Source organism: Mus caroli, chromosome 2 (genome assembly GCF_900094665.2).
Source record: "Mus caroli chromosome 2, CAROLI_EIJ_v1.1, whole genome shotgun sequence".
Taxonomy (NCBI): Eukaryota; Metazoa; Chordata; class Mammalia; order Rodentia; family Muridae; genus Mus; species Mus caroli.
This window is the reverse complement of record NC_034571.1, coordinates 55,376,480-55,394,389: the sequence shown is the minus strand read 5'-3', so window position 1 is coordinate 55,394,389 and position 17,910 is coordinate 55,376,480. Positions and strand designations below refer to the sequence as shown.

The following is a 17,910-nucleotide window of genomic DNA, read 5'->3' as shown; positions in this document are numbered from 1 at the left end:
CCTGAGATAGGGCCATCTGAAAGCTCAGCTGCCGAGAGCTCTAAGATGCTGACGTGTCCAATCAGCGTCAGGCATTGGTTGAGTTTAGACCACAGAACTAAGACAGCACTATTGTCTTTAGAATACCTGTGACAAAATGTGTGCATAGTTATGAAGTAGATGACTGCTCGGCCAGCAGGTGAGCATTCTCTGGCTGGATCCTACCAGCTTTTTCACAGGAGACTGATCCAAACTAAGGAGACTCAAGGGAACATCCTGTCATGTCCTGTGTCATTTTCTACTACTGCCTCTGCAATCCATGCCTCTTTTGTAGCTAGGGTCCGGCATTCGATTGATGCCACTGGCTGCATGCTTGCTAGGCTACTCCTGATGGAGTATCAGCTGGTCCACCTTCACACTCCCGATGGGTCAAGACTAAAAGCAGCCTGCAGAAGCATTAAGCTCTCACCAGCACTGAATCCTCTCTCAAAGGGCTGCAGAGAGGCGCTTCTGATTACACAATTACCTTGTGGCTCTTTACAGGAACATGAGGCTAGAGATTTTTCACCTCAATGGCTCTTGAGTAAACTGTCGTGTTCCAAACACTGAAAAAAAAGTAATAAATGATGGCCACCCCCTGGACACCCAATGTCCTTCTTGCATACCGTTGCTCTCTGTTTAAGTGTTATAAGAGGTTTGACTGTCAGGAAACTCTGGTCTTCCATGCCTAGGAGCCTCTTAGGTCAGTGATCTCCCATTGTTGCCAATAAGGACGCTTTCTTCTGCTTGCTGGGAAAGTATTTTATGCAAATGAAGACTTTCTGGTGGGCTCTATCCCTCAACTACAAAAATGACTGGCAGCTGTGACTTATCACGGCTTAGATACACACACTGGGATCATCACAGCCCTAGCTAATTATATATGAAAATTGCATACCATGTCTTTCATTTATTCTGTTACAGATAAAGGAATTTTCATTATCCAGAGCGAGAGCCTGAAGACATGCATTCAGGCAGGTAACTCTGTACTGACCCTGGAGAACTGCAAGCAGCCAAACGAGCACATGCTGTGGAAATGGGTTTCCGACAACCACCTCTTTAATGTGGGAGGCAGTGGCTGCCTAGGCCTGAACATATCTGCTCTGGAGCAACCGTTAAGGCTCTATGAATGCGATTCCACCCTCATTTCCCTGAGATGGCACTGTGACAGGAAGATGATCGTGGGCCCACTCCAGTACAAGGTCCAGGTGAAGCCTGACAACACCGTGGTGGCAAGAAAACAGATCCATAGGTGGATCGCCTACACGTCCAGTGGTGGGGACATTTGTGAGCATCCTAGCAGAGGTAAATGTAGTCATCAATATATAGAATACATAGATCGTGTTTCCCATATAAAACACATGTATATTTATATATACATATCTGTGTAAAAGCATAATTTTATATTTATCTATAGGTTAATATATATGTATATATACATATATATATGGTATAATCTTATATGTAAAAGGAACACACTAAGCTTGTTGTCATGTTGAGACTTCTGGAAAATTTTAGTAGCTTCTTTGCTTATAGTAAAAGGATTATTGGAATCTTGAAACAGATGCACTAAAGAAATGACTATCTCAGAATTTAAAGATACCGAAGGAAAGTACTTAACTAGCTTTGGGGATCAATACAAAGAAGAACCAGCAAGAGAGAGAAAGAGGAGGGAAAACAAAACCGAACATGTTAGAAGGGAAGGTTTTCACATTGCCATGTACAACGCACCCACTTGGCACCGCTTCTCTGACAGTAGAAATTCATCCCCACCCTGGGGGCATGTCTCTGGGGGCATTCAGATGCTTCTAAGCCTGGCTGTCATCCCTATGACAGTCATGCTACAAGGTGCTGGAAGATAAATGAGACACTATTGTCAAGGGTTATTTGTTGCGCACCAAGCATGGACTGTGGGGAGGCATGATTTATAGGGAGACTTTCATTTTCTACAGTTCTCTTACTTTTTGGCATTTTTTTTAAATGGAAAAAGAATGGAAGATACAGAAATAAAGCTACACAGTAAAATGCTGACACGTGTGTTCTGTCCCTCCACAGATCTAGTCATTTGTACACTCATCCTTCCATCTGGCACTCATTATTTTTTCTTGAGTGCTGACTATGGATCAGGCACAGTGTTAGGCACTTGTACGAAGGTCAAGACAGACGTCGTCCTTCTCCTCAGGGTTAGAAGTGCAGCAAGAAAGTCCTAAGTCCTCAGACAGGACCTTCTGTTGCTGATGTGAGTGAAGAGTCGGGGCCAAGGCTAAGACGTTTTTCTAGGTTTTCATACCACAATAAAGCAAGAGCTTTATCAGCATGCTGACACCCGCACGATTCTCGGGAAGAGCTTGATGCTTGCTTTATGTTAGCATTTTAACCCTCGGCCCATACTGACAACACCCATGCTGTTGAGTGAAAAACAGGGGACTGGAAGAGATAAAAGGCTGGGTCCTGAAATATCTCTAATTCCTATGAAAATTGGCAATGTGCTGTGAACTCGGTCAGGCCCTTGCCAGTTGTGAGACTGTATAGGAATGTCCATAGCTGACCCCCTTGTCTAGATGAAGACCAGATAACTTCATTGATACCTGCATCCTAGAAATTGCCAGCTGAATCCTGGGGGGCTTTAATTGCCACAGTGGCCAAGGATGGTGGAGTCTAAGCAAGCAGTTAGCAGATTGGCTCTGCCTGGCCATCTTGATGAGAATAGGAACTAGAAACTGGTCAGATGGGTTGAGGTTCTGAGAATGTCTTTGCTGGAGGCCTGGAATGCCAGAGGAATGTTGATTCCTGCTTCTCTTTCATCTCCAAAAAGGGCAGGTGAGGCTATGATAACTGCCTGACAGAGACCAAGAGGAGGTGCAGAACACCTTGTGGTTGGGCAACTAGACTGATCAGTTCACCTTCTTCCTCATATCTCAGCCCAGTTTCTTCCATAAGTCCTTTAAAAGGCCCAGACTGGCAGCTGGATGGTACCTGATTTCCCAGGAGCCTTCCTGCTTTATAGCCCTGCCCCCCCCACCACCACCTTGTAAGCCCTTACCTGTGAATCTAAAATAGGTTTCTAAAACTCTCCCTCTTTGGCTGAAATCTTTGAATTTCAGTCTTTGAATTCGGGAGACAAGCACTGTCTGGTAGCACTGGGTGAAAGCAGCTTTGCTGGCCACGTCCAAGACCCTAGCAACCCTAGAAGGACACTCCTGTTACCAAGGAAACCTCAATATTGCTGACTCACTGGTTAGCCCGTGTCGCTCTCTCCATTCGGACTGTCACAGTGTACTCAGTGATTTTTTTTTTAAGAATAGAAGTCTGATTTTGTCACTTTCTCATTTGAAACCTGCCAATGACTTCCTGCCACCCTCAGAATAAAGACAGGAGAGCATAACAGCAATTGGAGAAACTGCTCCCGGGAGTCCACTCCCTGGGGCCTTCTTTATTCCACAAGCACTCCTTTCTCCAGCTCTTTAGACTTGATGTTCCTTCTGCAGGGACAATTTCTTTCCCCAGACAAGCATCCTCACTTACTCAATGTATTCACAGAGGTTTTACAACAACCATCAGATGCCAGGGACACTCCACTACACACACGATCTTCTCATCCTGTTTTATTCCTTCATGAGATTTATTATTACTCGAAACTCTATGTTTGTGTATTTGCTATCACTTATTATTTCTCCACCAAGCCACTTTGTTAGCAAAAAGAAATTTCTACAGTTCACTACCATATTCCCAGTGCAGGATATGTTCATGATCAATAAGTACTCATTTTTTAATTTTAAGGGATTTATTTATTCTTATTTTATGCATGAATGCTTGGCCTGCATGGATGTATGTTTACCACATGCATCCCTGGTGCCCACAGAGGCCAGAAGAGGGCATTGTATCCCCTGGAACTGGAGTTATGATGGTTTTGAGTCACCATGTGGGTGCTGGGAATCAAACCCAGGTGCTCTGCAAGAGGAAGAATTGCTATAAAACATTTAGTCATGTTGCCACCCCCCCCCAAATATCTATTGGCTGATGTAAAAATTCCTTCCCTGGGGAGACATAACTATCTACCCCCTACATAAGATCCCAATGACAAACCAACGGTCTCTGGAGACTACCAAAGTTAACCCCTAGCAAGCAATGCTTTGTTAGGCTTTTTACATAGCATGGGTGAGGGGGCATGGCCTGGAGCATGGGTGCGCCGAAAGCAGCCATACTGGAAGGTCTGTGCCTAACGTGAATGAGAGCTCTGCCAGGCTGCATGAGTGAACGCCTTCCCCAGCCTTTGCACTCAAATGCCTCTGTGAGTCTCTCAGACCAGTTATACAAATTTGTATGCAAATAGCATTATGATCATAAAAAGAAAAAGAGCTGTAAGAATATGCTCTATCTGGGTGTGGGGGGAGGAGGTGCCTCAGCAGGCCCATGCTGAGACATCCCTTCCCCCTGAGAGACCAGCCACACACTATAGCTTAGAATAGAGTTTGTTTAGGGCAAGGGGAGGGGAGTTAAGAGGGTAGTAGAGGCAGAGAAAGGCAGAGAGAAGGAGAAAGTGGAGAAGTAGAGGCCAGCCATGAACACGTGGAGAGAGGGGGGAAGGGAATGGGGAGCAAGGGGGCAAGAGGAGGCAAGAGAGGCAAGAAAGTAAGAGAGAGAGAAGGAGCCAAGTAGCCCCTTTTATAGTGGGCCAAGCCTACCTGGCTGTTGCCAGGTAACTGTGGGGAGGAGCATACCTGGCTGTTGCCAGGTAACTGTGGGGAAGAGGATACCTGGCTGTTGCCAGGTAACTGTGAGGAGGAGGATACCTGGCTGTTGTCAGGTATCTGTGGGGGTGGAGTCCAGACAGAATACCAACAAATAGTGTGAATGTGGGTGGAGTGGCACAGTTAGCTACTCAGGTGAAAGTCCTATGACCTTCCCCAGCCCTTCCTTCTATCAGGGACCATCAACAGTTCACGGGCCCAATGAGGACACTTCTGATGTGGTGACGTTGACAGCTGTTTTGCTGTAAGACTGTGATCTACAATGTCAACCAAATGAACTGGTAGATGGCCACAAAACTGTTAGAGTTCAGACAGTGAGGGGTGATAGGGGCAGGCAAATACTTTAAGGGGAAAATTCCATTGTGTCTTCCTTTTTATTTCATTCACAAATTTGTATGCTGCTGTGAGCAACCGCCATCGTAAACAAAGAACTAGATAAACACAGGGACAAACCATTTCCACTGCTTCTGAAGGCCTGGTGTGTCTGTGCAACCCAGCTGGTGAGGCCCCGAGGGCTCACGGAGCTTTTAACAAGTGCCTTCCTGGGGGGAAGTTTTCAACCAGTAAAAATGCACTAATAGATGATACTTTCCCCAGAAGAAACTGACACCAGCTTTGACTGTAAATTCTTTTTCTCTCCTAGATGTATATACATTAAAAGGGAATGCCCATGGCATGCCTTGCGTGTTTCCTTTCCAGTTCAAAGGTCAGTGGCACCATGACTGTATCCGAGAAGGACATAAAGAGCACCTGCTGTGGTGTGCCACCACAAGCCGATACGAAGAAGACGAGAAGTGGGGATTCTGCCCAGATCCTAGTAAGAATAAATATGTCTCCGTATGTCATGAATGAATCCAGGATGATTGGAAACTTATCTGTAGTGAAGGAAAAACACCAGGGCTGACGGGTTGATGTCTGAATGAGCCTCCTGATTCCACCAGTCTAGATTTTGATTGGAGGTTTGTTTTTGACATTCAAAAGATGCTAACTAGCTTCTCTTCATCATGCTCGGTGCGATGCATAAAGATGGTTTAGCTGGAATCAGATGATGCTATTCTGTGGACTTGCCAATGGCGGTTCCCCAGCAGGGTGCTTCCAAACCACGGGAGTGCAGACAAATGCCAGCCATCCTTTCCATCCAGCACCTCCTAGGAGCCGCCATAGTGTCCCCCCATCCAGACGGCTTGTCTGGACCACTCTCAAGTCTGACATCAGCTGCCCCCTGATGATTTTTCTGGAGCATCATAGTTACGCTCCCTACTCATCAACCACGAGGTCTCATCTTGAATTCGGAATTTCCAACCCTTCTGTGTAGGCTTAAAAATGTTTTCGAGAATTCTTAACCTAATTTTCAAAGTCCAGTGACAGCTATAATAGCTGTTATATAATATATAACAGTAACTGATATAGATAGATAGATAGATAGATAGATAGATAGATAGATAGATAGATAGAGATAGATAAACTACTTGTATTTTTCAGGCAGTGCATGGTTATTATTTTTCATTTAACTAAAAGATTTCCTATTGTTCCTAAGTTTTGAGGGGGTACTTATAGCTTCTGCTGTCTGAATTCTGGTTCCTGAGAATCAGAGAATATCTCACCTCCTCTCCCTCCATGCCTGCCTCCCTTCCATGCATACAATAAAATACAACAATTAATTAAAAAAAAAAAACGTAAACTAAAGAGTTAAGTCCCAATGGTGTGATTTATAAGCTATCTGCAGAGTTATTTTTCAGTGTAAGAGCCGCAGGGTTTGGTAAATAGGAAAGAGTGGCGTTTTTTAATTTAAACAAACCAAGATGAGTCCAACTTCCTCCCAGCAGTGAATCTCAAGGAAAGTGCCTCTGACAAAGTGAAGACCATAGTGTTGCCTATTAGGGTTATTGTGTATGTTCAATCCAACAGTGCATCGAAGACACTGAGAGTAGCCGGCGCTCAGTTAGTACACATGGGGACAGGCTGTCACTATTCAGCACACGTTTTGGCAGCTCTGGGTACAGAACCTGGAGGCTTTATCAGGCTAAGGCAAGCACTCTGCCACTGAGCTACATCCCCATCCTTGCAGCATGCGTTCCTTTACTTATGAATGTACGATCTAGCCTCATCGTGGCTCGTCCTACCACTAGATGGGGAAGAGATAGTGGTGACTGGTAAGAAATTTAAGGCTTTGGATACTGCCCTCAAAGAAACTGGCTTCTAGATTTAAGGCAGGAGGGACAGTCTTGCTCTGCACCAAAAAGTGCAGACAATATTGGAGGTGATGCACTAAAATCACCTGGGAGAAGAAGCCCCGTGGTCCAGGATGTGGAACCCAGGAGACTGGATAGTTCAGGATGTGGGACCCAGGAGACTGGATAGTTCAGGATGTGGGACCCAGGCATCTGCATTTTTGACAAGTGCTAAGGTGAATCGAGTACATGTAATTCCTCACCAGGGAATTCCCCAATATGCAAGTAATTTCAGGCTTGCTCTAGCTACACACCAGAATGTCATGAAGAAATTTAACAGCCATAAATTAGTTTACTTCTTATGGCATTTCCATAAAACATCAACAAAGCAACTAGGGGCCAAAAGGCTTTATTTGGCTCCTAGTCCCAAACCCGTCTACAGTGAAGAGAAGTCAAGGCAGGAACCTGGAGGCAGAACCGAAGCAGAGGCTAGGGAGGAGCCCTGCTTACTGGTTCACACCTCATGGCTTGCTTAGTTTGCTTTTTTATACAACCTAGGAGCCCCTGCTCAGGGCACCCACACACATTAATCAAGAAAATGCTCCACAGACTTGTCTACAGGCCATACTAATGGAGGCATTTTTCTCAATTGTGGTTCCCTCTTCCCAGATGACCAAAGCTTGTGTCAAGTTGACAAACTGACCAGCACAAACAGTTTTCTTAAGTTCCTGAGAAGAATTTTGTCATCCCACCCTGTCATTTGTAGCCAATTTCAGTTCCCTCCCCCCTCCCCCCCTGCCCCCTTGGAAGCTTGGTTTTCTTGAGCTTTGGGCTTTTTTGATTCCCTCAGGCTATTTGTTCCGCTGAGGAGGCAGGGGTAGAGAGCAGGGGGTGCTTTTTCTGCCCACCTGCTTACGGCTCCCTGACCTCCCCGCAGCAGCAGAGAACATGTGGACATGGTGTGCATTAGAGCCATCTTTCTTGCTTCCTTATAGCTTTTGGGTTCTGGTGGCCAATATAACTCAAAACGGCGGGTCAAGGAATTGCAAGCTGAGTTCACTGAGACCCGTTTCCATGAGTCAAGAAGTAGACAGGACATAAAGAGAAACGAAACAAAGATTCACACTCCTGTGTCTCATGTAATTTTACAAGGAATATATTTTTTTAAATCTCTATGTATAAAATGATGGCTGCCTTTAGTAAAAGTTGATTGCAAAGGAGTAAGATTTAAACTTAACACCTGGACAAACATACTAGCCCTAAGAGTGTAGTTAAACCCCATCAGGAAATGAGCATAACAAACAGGGTTCGACTCTGGCTTGTTTAGAGGTAAAGTCTGGGCCATGCCGGCCCTGTTTGGGTTGTGTGCCAGAGAATCACATTTAGAGATACTTTTGGAATTCTATCCTCTGGAATGATCCAATTCACCGCTGGTTTTTACTCAGTATAGTTTTGATCAGGAATTTGAATGATGGAATAGAATATATTAGTACCAACAATAATTACCACCCTCACCAGAGTCCCTAAAATGGACCAGCAATGTGTTACATCTCTCTTCATCAGTAATAATTTACAAAAACAATCCCAAACAACAAGAAAATGTGTGCTGTCAGGCAGCTGTGACACTTGAGCAGTCCCTCAGAGCTTACATCTTGAAAAGCACAAGTGGGCTCTTGAAACCTCAGATTCCATCGTCAGGGACACACCTTCCCCAAACAGGCCACACCTCCTAATCCTTCCCAAATAGTTCACCACCTGGGCGTTGGAGCCAAAGAAACTTTCAGTTCCCTAACTACAAAAGGTTCTACAAATAAATACTATAGGAGGATTTCTGGAGGTAAACCAGCGTTCCTCAGAACTTGTAAAACCAGTTCCCATTCATCAAAAGGAGACATGACATTTCCCTTACCTCTGGGCAGAAGAGATGGATGGCTCCATTGACATTGTATATCAAAGCCCATATCAGCTTCCAGAACCCTCAGAATCATAAGTACTTGTTACAGATTTCAAAGTCCACACTAGCATCCTAGCTCCTCTCACCTCCTCCTCTATCCTCAGTCCCTCCAGATAATGGGCTTCCCTCCCCCAGCTACTCATCTGTCTTAGAACCTGTCTGTTCTCACCTCATGCCCTCCATTCTCTATCTCTGGTTATTTTACCTCCTCTCACAGGGAGCTCTGGCCATGTTCTCTCTCTCTCTCTCTCTCTCTCTCTCTCTCTCTCTCTCTCTCTCTCTCTGTCTCTCTCTCTGTCTTATAATAAAAACTTTCCCCTTAACCATGAAATGGAACGGTCATGTCAGCAGTTTCTTTACTGTGACCCCTCAAACACTCCGGGAACCAAACATTCAAATATGAGAGCCCTCCTTATTCAGTCTACCACAGCCCTCCCAGGTCAACCATTAATGAAGAATATGCCCCACAGACATGTTCACAGGCCAGCTTCATGGAGACAACTCCTCAGTTAAGGTCCCCTCCTCCAGCATGACTCTAGTTATGTCAAATGGACAGACTGCTAAGTAGCATATCATATAGCACATACTATTAGGAAGTTTTTTTAAAAAATGAAATACTGATCCATGCCACAACATAAATGACTTTGAAAACATAATTCTAAGAGAATGAAATCAGGCACAAAATCACACATTCTATATAATTCTATATAATATCAGCTATATGGAATGGATAAAAGCAAACATATAGATACAGAAACTACATTAGTGACTGCCATTATAATACAATAAAGCGAAATGGGCTGGAGTCAGGTAGCAATGAGGACCGCAAGGGAAATGGGGAGTCAGTCCTCAAGAGTGCTGTGTTTCTTCTTTAAATGATTTAATCATTCTAAAGCAATTATGATGCTTCCACACTCTTCTGATTATACTGAAGATTGAATTATGGAATTTCAGTGGGTGAATTACATGGTGTATGACTTATGTTGCAATAAAAACTTTAGGAGATGAGGAATTATAGACAGTATGTGCATAAAAGTATGTAACTATTGGAAACAGAGAGAAGGCAATAGCTGGGATAGGGAGAACAAATTAGGGAGAATTTTTTTTTACTCCTTTTTAAAGACAAAAGATACTCAGCCATTTTGGAATGCATCTGGAAATGGGGTAACTGAGGCACTAAAGGTGCAGGGAAGTGAAATCACTTGATGACTTAGATGTGGTTGCACAGAAAACAAAAGTGGGGTTCTGACCAAACACTCACCAATTAACCTGTTTTAGATATAAGGGAAATTCTCAATATGAGGATTAACCTGTTTGTATAGAAGGGAAATTCTCAATAGGAAAGCATAGGTCCAAGGAAGATTCAATGGCTGAGACCTTGTATGTCTAAAGATGTCTGCAGTATTTCCTAGCTGATACATGTATTTATAAATGAGTTAGTTCAATATTAAAGACAACAGAAAACAAGGTTGTCCCCAAACAATATTTAAGGGGGGAGAGGAGGAAGAGAAAGGAAAATTTTTTTAGGAACCACTTTGCTGGGGTACCTAGAATATCCTCATTGAGATGAAATCCTTCATCATTGAGATGGAACCTTTCACATTAAGATGGAAGCCATCATTAAGATGGAATCCTTCATTGTTGCCTTTAGGTAAAATGGCCTGAGATGGCCAATACACTGTGTGTAGACCTTAGACTGGTCATGTTCATCTGGAATGACCACTGAGACCCTGCAATGAATTTTGTAGCAGAATTTTAAAAAAAGAAATCAAGCTGATTCCCCGCTCTCAGTTTCGGAGGTCCTGGATCAGGTCTGGTATGGGGTTCAAGGATACACGTTTACAATTTGTTCCAGGTTGCAAACCGGATGCTCCATGAAACAAACCCTAAGTAACACTGTCTTTAAGGAAAAAACGTCAAAGCCTTTCCTAAGGCAGGCGTATCTGGGTGGCCAGTGGTGACTCGAGGGTGGTAACAGGCAGAAGTTAGTCCTGGGAACAGGGCACCTGTTGCTCACTCCTGACATGGAGAAAGACCTGACAGTAAGCCTTAATTATAACACAGACCACAGCCATACGCATAAGAAAAGCTGCCACCCGGGTTCTGTTTTTGTCAAGAGCTGGTCCTGACTTTCAATATGTTCTTCTTTCCGGACTTAGAGCTGGGGTATGATAGATTTGACTTGGGTTTATACTATCTGTGATGATGTTGAAGGTTATATAATAGAGAAACTTCTGTCAAATGTTTGCAGTAGACACTCACATTCTCCTTAGAAGTCAGTTCGTTTAGCATTCACGTTTGTTTCACTCGGGTGTTAGAATTTATAGTTCTGTGCAGGCAGCTCATCTCCAAAGGGCTGCTTCTCTCCATGGACTGTGTTACTCTCCGCATCCCACCTGAAGTTGCCAATCAACTTTCAGGGTCTCAGCAGTCACACCAGGGGAACATGGCCAATCTAAAATCTAAACCCAGTGTATTGGCCATACCAGGGAAATCCTACCATTCCACCTAAGCCAACAATGAAGGATCCCATCTCAATGAGAGCATTCTAGCCACCCCAGCAAAGTGGTTTCTAAAATTTCCCCTTTTCTTCCACCTCCTCTTCCCTTCCCTCTCTTAAACTTTTTTTGGTGACAATCTTTTTTTTTTCTGTTGTCTTTAATATTGAACTCATTCATAAATACATGTATCAGCCAGGAAATGCTGTAGATGTCCCTAGCTGTAAATTATTAACTAACTTCCAATTAGCTGCTTTGGTTCTTGAAAAGGTATGCAGTAACTAGACATGAAATCAAACTTCCACATTTTTCAAGGGAGTTATCGAAGTATTCTAGGTTAAAAAAAAAAGGGAGCACACAAAAAAGATTTCATTGTCAAGTCAGTGTGACATATATTGAATTAGTACTAAGTAGGCTTCTACAGCACAGGAATGTACATGATGGATTTGAAAAGGACACCCTACAGTCATGATGTACCAAATCATCATGGGAAGTATCCTGCTGTCACCTTACTTTCAGGACTATACTTGGAGGAAAAGAAAAGTCTAGACTGTAGCATGCTGCCTGTCCATCAGTTACACATATGCTAAAATATGGTTCACATTTCCTACACTTTGTATGACTGAGTTCGAGTTCAAGAACTGGTTCACCTTGGGGGTTGGTTTAGAACGTTAGCAAAAGCACACGGCTAGGCCTTTGTTGCCTGTCATTTCAATAAACTCCAGATTTCAGATCTACACTTCATACTCTATTAAATTTGCTGTTAAACATACTATGAAATCTTGGCCAATATCTTAAAAGTGGATTTTGTTTCTGTTTGTCTGAAAGAACTACTTAAAGCTGGTATCATGATCCTTATGCCGGGTGATTACGCCACAGTCACTCCATCTTGGCAGTTTACTTTTAGTTTGGGAAACAGCATTAAGGTCTATCCCAAGAAAATATTTAACTCCCATGTCTAACATGAAGTTCTAAATGCTTGCTTATTGAAAAATCAAAATATTATTTTCAAAAAAAACCTCATTTCCATTTCTTTCTCTTAAAACTAACTTCTCTTATTCCCTTGAAAGTATCAGAGATTCTTTACCGATCATCTCTTGAGCTTCCTCAGGTAAATTTAGGATGTGTTTAACTGTAAGATATTAATAGAACAGCAATGTGTATTTCACATAAAGACCTAGTCAAGGCACTGAAGTTTGAGAGCATGTACGCTGGAGCCATCTTATTTAAATGCATCTTAGATATCACTGTGGAGAGAACACTGTCATGAGTGCTTTTAATGGACTTTGTTTTCAGCCTCTATGAAGGTGTTCTGTGATGCTACGTGGCAAAGGAATGGCAGTTCACGCATTTGCTACCAGTTCAACCTGCTTTCGTCTCTGTCTTGGAACCAGGCCCATTCTTCATGCCTGATGCAAGGAGGTGCTTTGCTAAGTATTGCAGATGAAGATGAAGAAGATTTCATAAGGAGTAAGTACAGAAATGGTGCACATGGATAATAATGCAATAACATGGCTACTGTGGGCATTCTATCCTTGGATGCAAAAAAAATATGTATCCTTAAAAATGTTTTTCTTAATATAGCCCAAATTTTAATTCTGAATTCTAAAACCTTCATTTTGAGTGTGTGTGTGTGTATATGTGTGCATGTGTGCATGTATGATGTCAGAGGACATCATATGTCAACATATGTGTACATGTCGACATGCAGATGTCGGAGGACAGGTTTTTAGGAGTCAGTTCTCTCCTTCAAGCATATGGGTTCTGGGGATCAAACTTTTGTCATGTTTGGTAACAAGTGCCCTTACCCACTGAACCATCTTGCTACCTCTCTAGTCCCGAATGTGATTTCTATGATCAGTGTACCACTCTCTTTCACACTACTTATGCCTCAGTCCCCACCCCCCCAACCTTGGGGAAGGGAATTTGAAACTATAGCACGTGACCCACGTGAGCAACAACTCTGGCAGGTGGTGCACAGGAGTTTTTCAGCATAAGAGATTCTTGTCCCCTGCAGAATTTTGACATTTAATTCCATTGGTAAATAATTACACAGTCTACTTGTTGCTAGCTTATCCATCCTGGTGTCCAGGCCCATCACAGGCCCTTTGGTAAATACCAAAACCTTAACGTTAGTGGAGAAATAAAAAAAACACTGGCACATATAAGACAATAGTGTTTCAAAGGGCCAGCAGCAATGGGGATGGGAAACGGCTTTACTTTGTTCCCACGTCCGGCTAACGTGGTCCCTTTCCCTTAGGGACCTCCATTCAGGCAAAACTGCGCTAAGAAAATAACTTTACGGATACACAATATGATAGTGTTGGAGATGTATTAAAAGACACATAGATCTTGAGATACAGGGTCAAAACGAAGTTTCGAAGTGGCCATTTCTGGCATGTTTCTGGAATGTGCTGTTTGGGGAAACAGCTTTCCTATGGTGTCTCAGCCTGCTCTCCTTAAAGCAACAGCATGACTTGACACTGGTAAATCAGATCCCATGGAAATATCGTTCTAGATAAGCTAGGCATTGTTTCATCTGATCCAAGGATGGGATGGAGACAATGCTGGGAGATTTTTACCTTCATTTCTAATCACACTTATTTTAATAAACATCAAATAGGTCTTTGGCAAGAAAACAGAAACAAACCAAGATGAAATACAAGCTGCGTTTATCAAGGCTGATCAGCCAAGTAACAGCTAATGAAATCCACCAGTGATTTAGTTGGGTCCCAGACAAGCCCCCACGTTGTCAATGGGGAAAAGCAGAGAAGCTCGGGTACCCTCCATCCTCCACGTCAGCCTGACGGGGTTCCTTCCCGTTAGGAACCTCCATTCAGACAAAGCCGAGTTTGTTGCTCAATGAAAAAACAAGAAAAGAGATATAGGTGGCCCAATATGAAGCAGAATTAGAGATTTATTTAATGAAATTTTTAACATGATCTTAAACGCAGGCTAATAGAGAAGCACCCAGGAAAAAAATAAGGCAGACCCAGACATCGATACCAGCTTCTCAAGAGAGTCTCTATCTAGTTATCTTTGCAATAGATATTTGTAGAATTTTGCTGGACTCAAGTTACATCTAAAGATTGCTCAGAAATCATTCTTCCCCCATTTCAAAACATTTCTACACCAATGTTAAAAGTTCAAGAATTTTCTTCTGGGGCTGGAGAGATGGCTCAGTGGTTAAGAGCACTGGCTGTTCTTCCAGAGGACCTGAGTTCAGTTCCCAACATCTGCATGGCTGTTCACAGCTGCCTGTAACTGCTGCTCCAGGGCATCAACGCCCTCACACAGATATACCTGTAGACAAAACAGTAGTGTACGAAAAACAAATAATTAATTTTTAACAAAATGAAATTGATATTTGTTTTGGTTTAAATAATTTTCTTCTGCACAAAGTTATAAGGTGATTTATAAAAGGTACTGTTTGGGTTTAGGAGGGGACGGAAGAGTGGGGAGCTCAAAGTTCTATATAACTTTAGGCTAAATCATATACAACTTGTTTCTTATCTTTGACAAGGTAGCTTGAGGGAAAAATTATATTGTCTCCGTAAACAACTTTGGCCCTCTCAGTGATCAATGGTGCCTGAGGTTCCTTGTCTCCGTCCACAGGATGGATAAACCAGGCCCGGGATGAAAGACTTTTTTCCATGCTTTCCTTCCACGCGTCCACCATTTTTCCTGTCTTTGTTTTCTGCCTCAAACAGAACTCTGAAAATGAGCTGGAAAGTGTGTTTCTTCCACCTGACCAGGTAGATCAGTGGGTAGAGAGAGGTGCTTGTGCGCAGGTCTGATGACCTCAGTTCAATCCTCAATCCCAGGATGCAGCAAGAAAGAAGCAAGTCCCAAGAGCTGTCCATGCCCCCACACACTCACCACTGCGCGCAGGCACCTCCACACATATATTCATAATTCTTTAATAATAATTAATAATAGAAACATGAAGAACTATCAAATTCACTGATTTGATTGAGTTTCGGACACACTTTTTTTTTCCTCAAATTTTGCTTCATCTGTAGTAATTTTAGCCTTTGAAGTTCAGCCATACAAAAAGGAAAGCAAATGGGGAAAAAAATCTGCCATAGTTCTACAATTTAGGGATAACCATGCTCTGCCAAAATAAGTAAGTATGCATGCAGACATACTGCAGTGGCTGCTGAGGTAAAGCCCGTGACTAAGAGTAACTTGGGGAGGAGAGGGTTTGTGGGTTTATTTCCTTGTACACTTACAGGTAGTCATCACGGAAGGAAGTCAGGGCAGGAACTTAGAGAGGGAACTGAAGCACAAACCATGGAGGAATGCTGCTTCCTGGCTTTGTTTAGCCTGCTTTCATATACCACTGAAGACCGTCTGCCCAGGGGTGCCACCACTCACATTGGGCTGGAGCCTCCCATATCAATGATGAATCCAGAATATGCCCTATAACAATCTAATGGAGGAATGTTCTCAGTTGAGATCTCCCCCTTTCCAGATGACTCTGGCTTGTGTCAGATTGGTAACTACAACAAATAAGACCTAACCAGTAGTATCTATAGAGATCGGTACAATATAAAAAAACAAGGAGCCTGTGCAGTCCAAGGTACTTTCCAGTACACGGACAGACAGAAGAGAGAGACTCCTCTCTGTGTCTGAGTCCTGCCACCACCACCACTGCTTGCAGGGTTACTCAAGAAGTGAGTTAGCCTCTTGACAGTTCAACTTTCCCCTTAGGAAGTGGAAATAGTGATAGTAACTAGTTGGTGGTATACAATGTATCTTATAATACAGAGGAAGCCTTAGGAAACTGTCTGGCGTGCATAACAAATGGCGTGGGCTGACCACGCACACAGCTGTGTGCATAATTTTATGATCTGCTTATTTAATTTACCTGTATGTATTCCTGTTTGTAAAGGTGGATATATAGTTCTGTATTGTGGGGTCCATGTGTGTGTGTGTGTGTGTGTGTGTGTGACATGTATATATGTGACTATGCTGATGCATATATCCCTGCACACACTGTTGGAGAGCAGACCCAGATGGCAGGTGCCTTTCTGCATTCCTCCCTGCCTTACTCTCCTGAGACAGAGTCTTTCACTGAACCAGCGTTTCACAGGCTCAGCTAGGCTAGCTGGCCAGTGAGATTCTGGAGTCTTTCTCTATTTGCCCCAAAATGTTGAGGTTACGAGCTTACTAGGCATGTCCAGCTTCTGATGTGGGTTCCGGGAAGGCAACCTCAGGCCCTCATGCTTGCAGAATGAGCACTCTTACTCGCCAAGACATCTTCTCCGGCCTACATCTCATTTTAATTATTACTGAGCAGTGTAACTTGTAGTAACAGGTCAATCTCTCAATCTGCCTTTGGAGTAGGCAGATAAAATTACTTTGATATTTGTTTATCGCTGTTGCCAACCATTCCCACACATACATGTGCTGCGTCCCAGTTACTTTATCTGTATTCTTAGAATGAGGTTTACTGGATGGTGAAAGAGGCAGACTTACAGCTTTACAAAGGCAGAGACATCGTCCAGAAGGACTGAGATAAATGGGTGCACAGTGCCTGTTCAGCCTTCCTCCACAGCTCTGCACAAGTGGGGAATTATCGTCAAAACTAATTTGAATGAATCTTCTTGGAATAAAATGACAATTTCCCGAATCATTACTAATGTGTAATGAGTCTTGTGCAAAAGCTTGCACACCATTTATGAATTACAGTTGTTATCTATCTTAACTGCCATGGTTTCTCATGGGAGAATTTGTACCTATTCATCAAGCTTGAATAGCAATTTTAAAAAAATAAGATATGTCAATGGCTTTTATTTAAACATTTCAATTCTATAATTAGGCTTTCGGGATTGTTTGGGCAAATAGAAGTCTATTCATGAAGACAGAAACTGTCCTAACCAAAGTATTTTTAGTGGTGAAAGGAGTCTAATAGCTCTAGCTAGTCACCAAATGGTGAGATAAAGAATTATCTAGGCTGTCACAAATGACAAGAAACATCCAAAAGAATTTAGTCCTGAGTTTGTATTACCCTGTGTTAAGGGTAAACTTAGTCATAAAGGTAGGTAGACTAGGGGAGAAGGGTTGGGTTTATATTTTGTCTGATTGTTTTGTTGGGTGATATTTTGTTTTTGTTTTAGTTTCTGTGTGTGTACTTTAAAACACTAATTACAAATTGTGTGATCCTTTTATATATTTTAGTAAGCACAATTGCATGATTTTAAGTACATGGAGTAATTCTAAGAATAATTAATATGTGAATTATGTTATTTACAATATCACTTCTCCATTTCCTGTGAGTGAATCTTCCAATCCACCCTGACCTCATGGGAAGGTTAACTTAAAAAGAGACTGGATATAATGCCACAAAAACTTATGATAAGGAGTTCATATATAATATGTTCTATTTAGTGTTAGAGCACCTTTTACCATTTTATTTAAGTGTCCAGCCTCATCAAACTGCCACTGTGTATTGAAATGTCCAATGGTTGAGGACTTAATTGCTGACTTTAACTTTTTTTTTTTGATTTTTAATA

General features: G+C 42.6%; 1 protein-coding gene across 1 annotated transcript in view; it reads left to right on the top strand.

The window, feature by feature from the left end:
- Positions 1–17,910, top strand: part of Pla2r1 (phospholipase A2 receptor 1) — a 137,486-nt gene that overhangs the window by 16,429 nt on the left and 103,147 nt on the right. Inside the window, exons 2-4 of the mRNA XM_021186203.2 lie at positions 943–1,323; positions 5,413–5,586; positions 12,689–12,862. Coding sequence (XP_021041862.1) covers positions 943–1,323; positions 5,413–5,586; positions 12,689–12,862 — 729 coding nt within the window. The remainder of the gene's footprint in view (positions 1–942; positions 1,324–5,412; positions 5,587–12,688; positions 12,863–17,910) is intronic.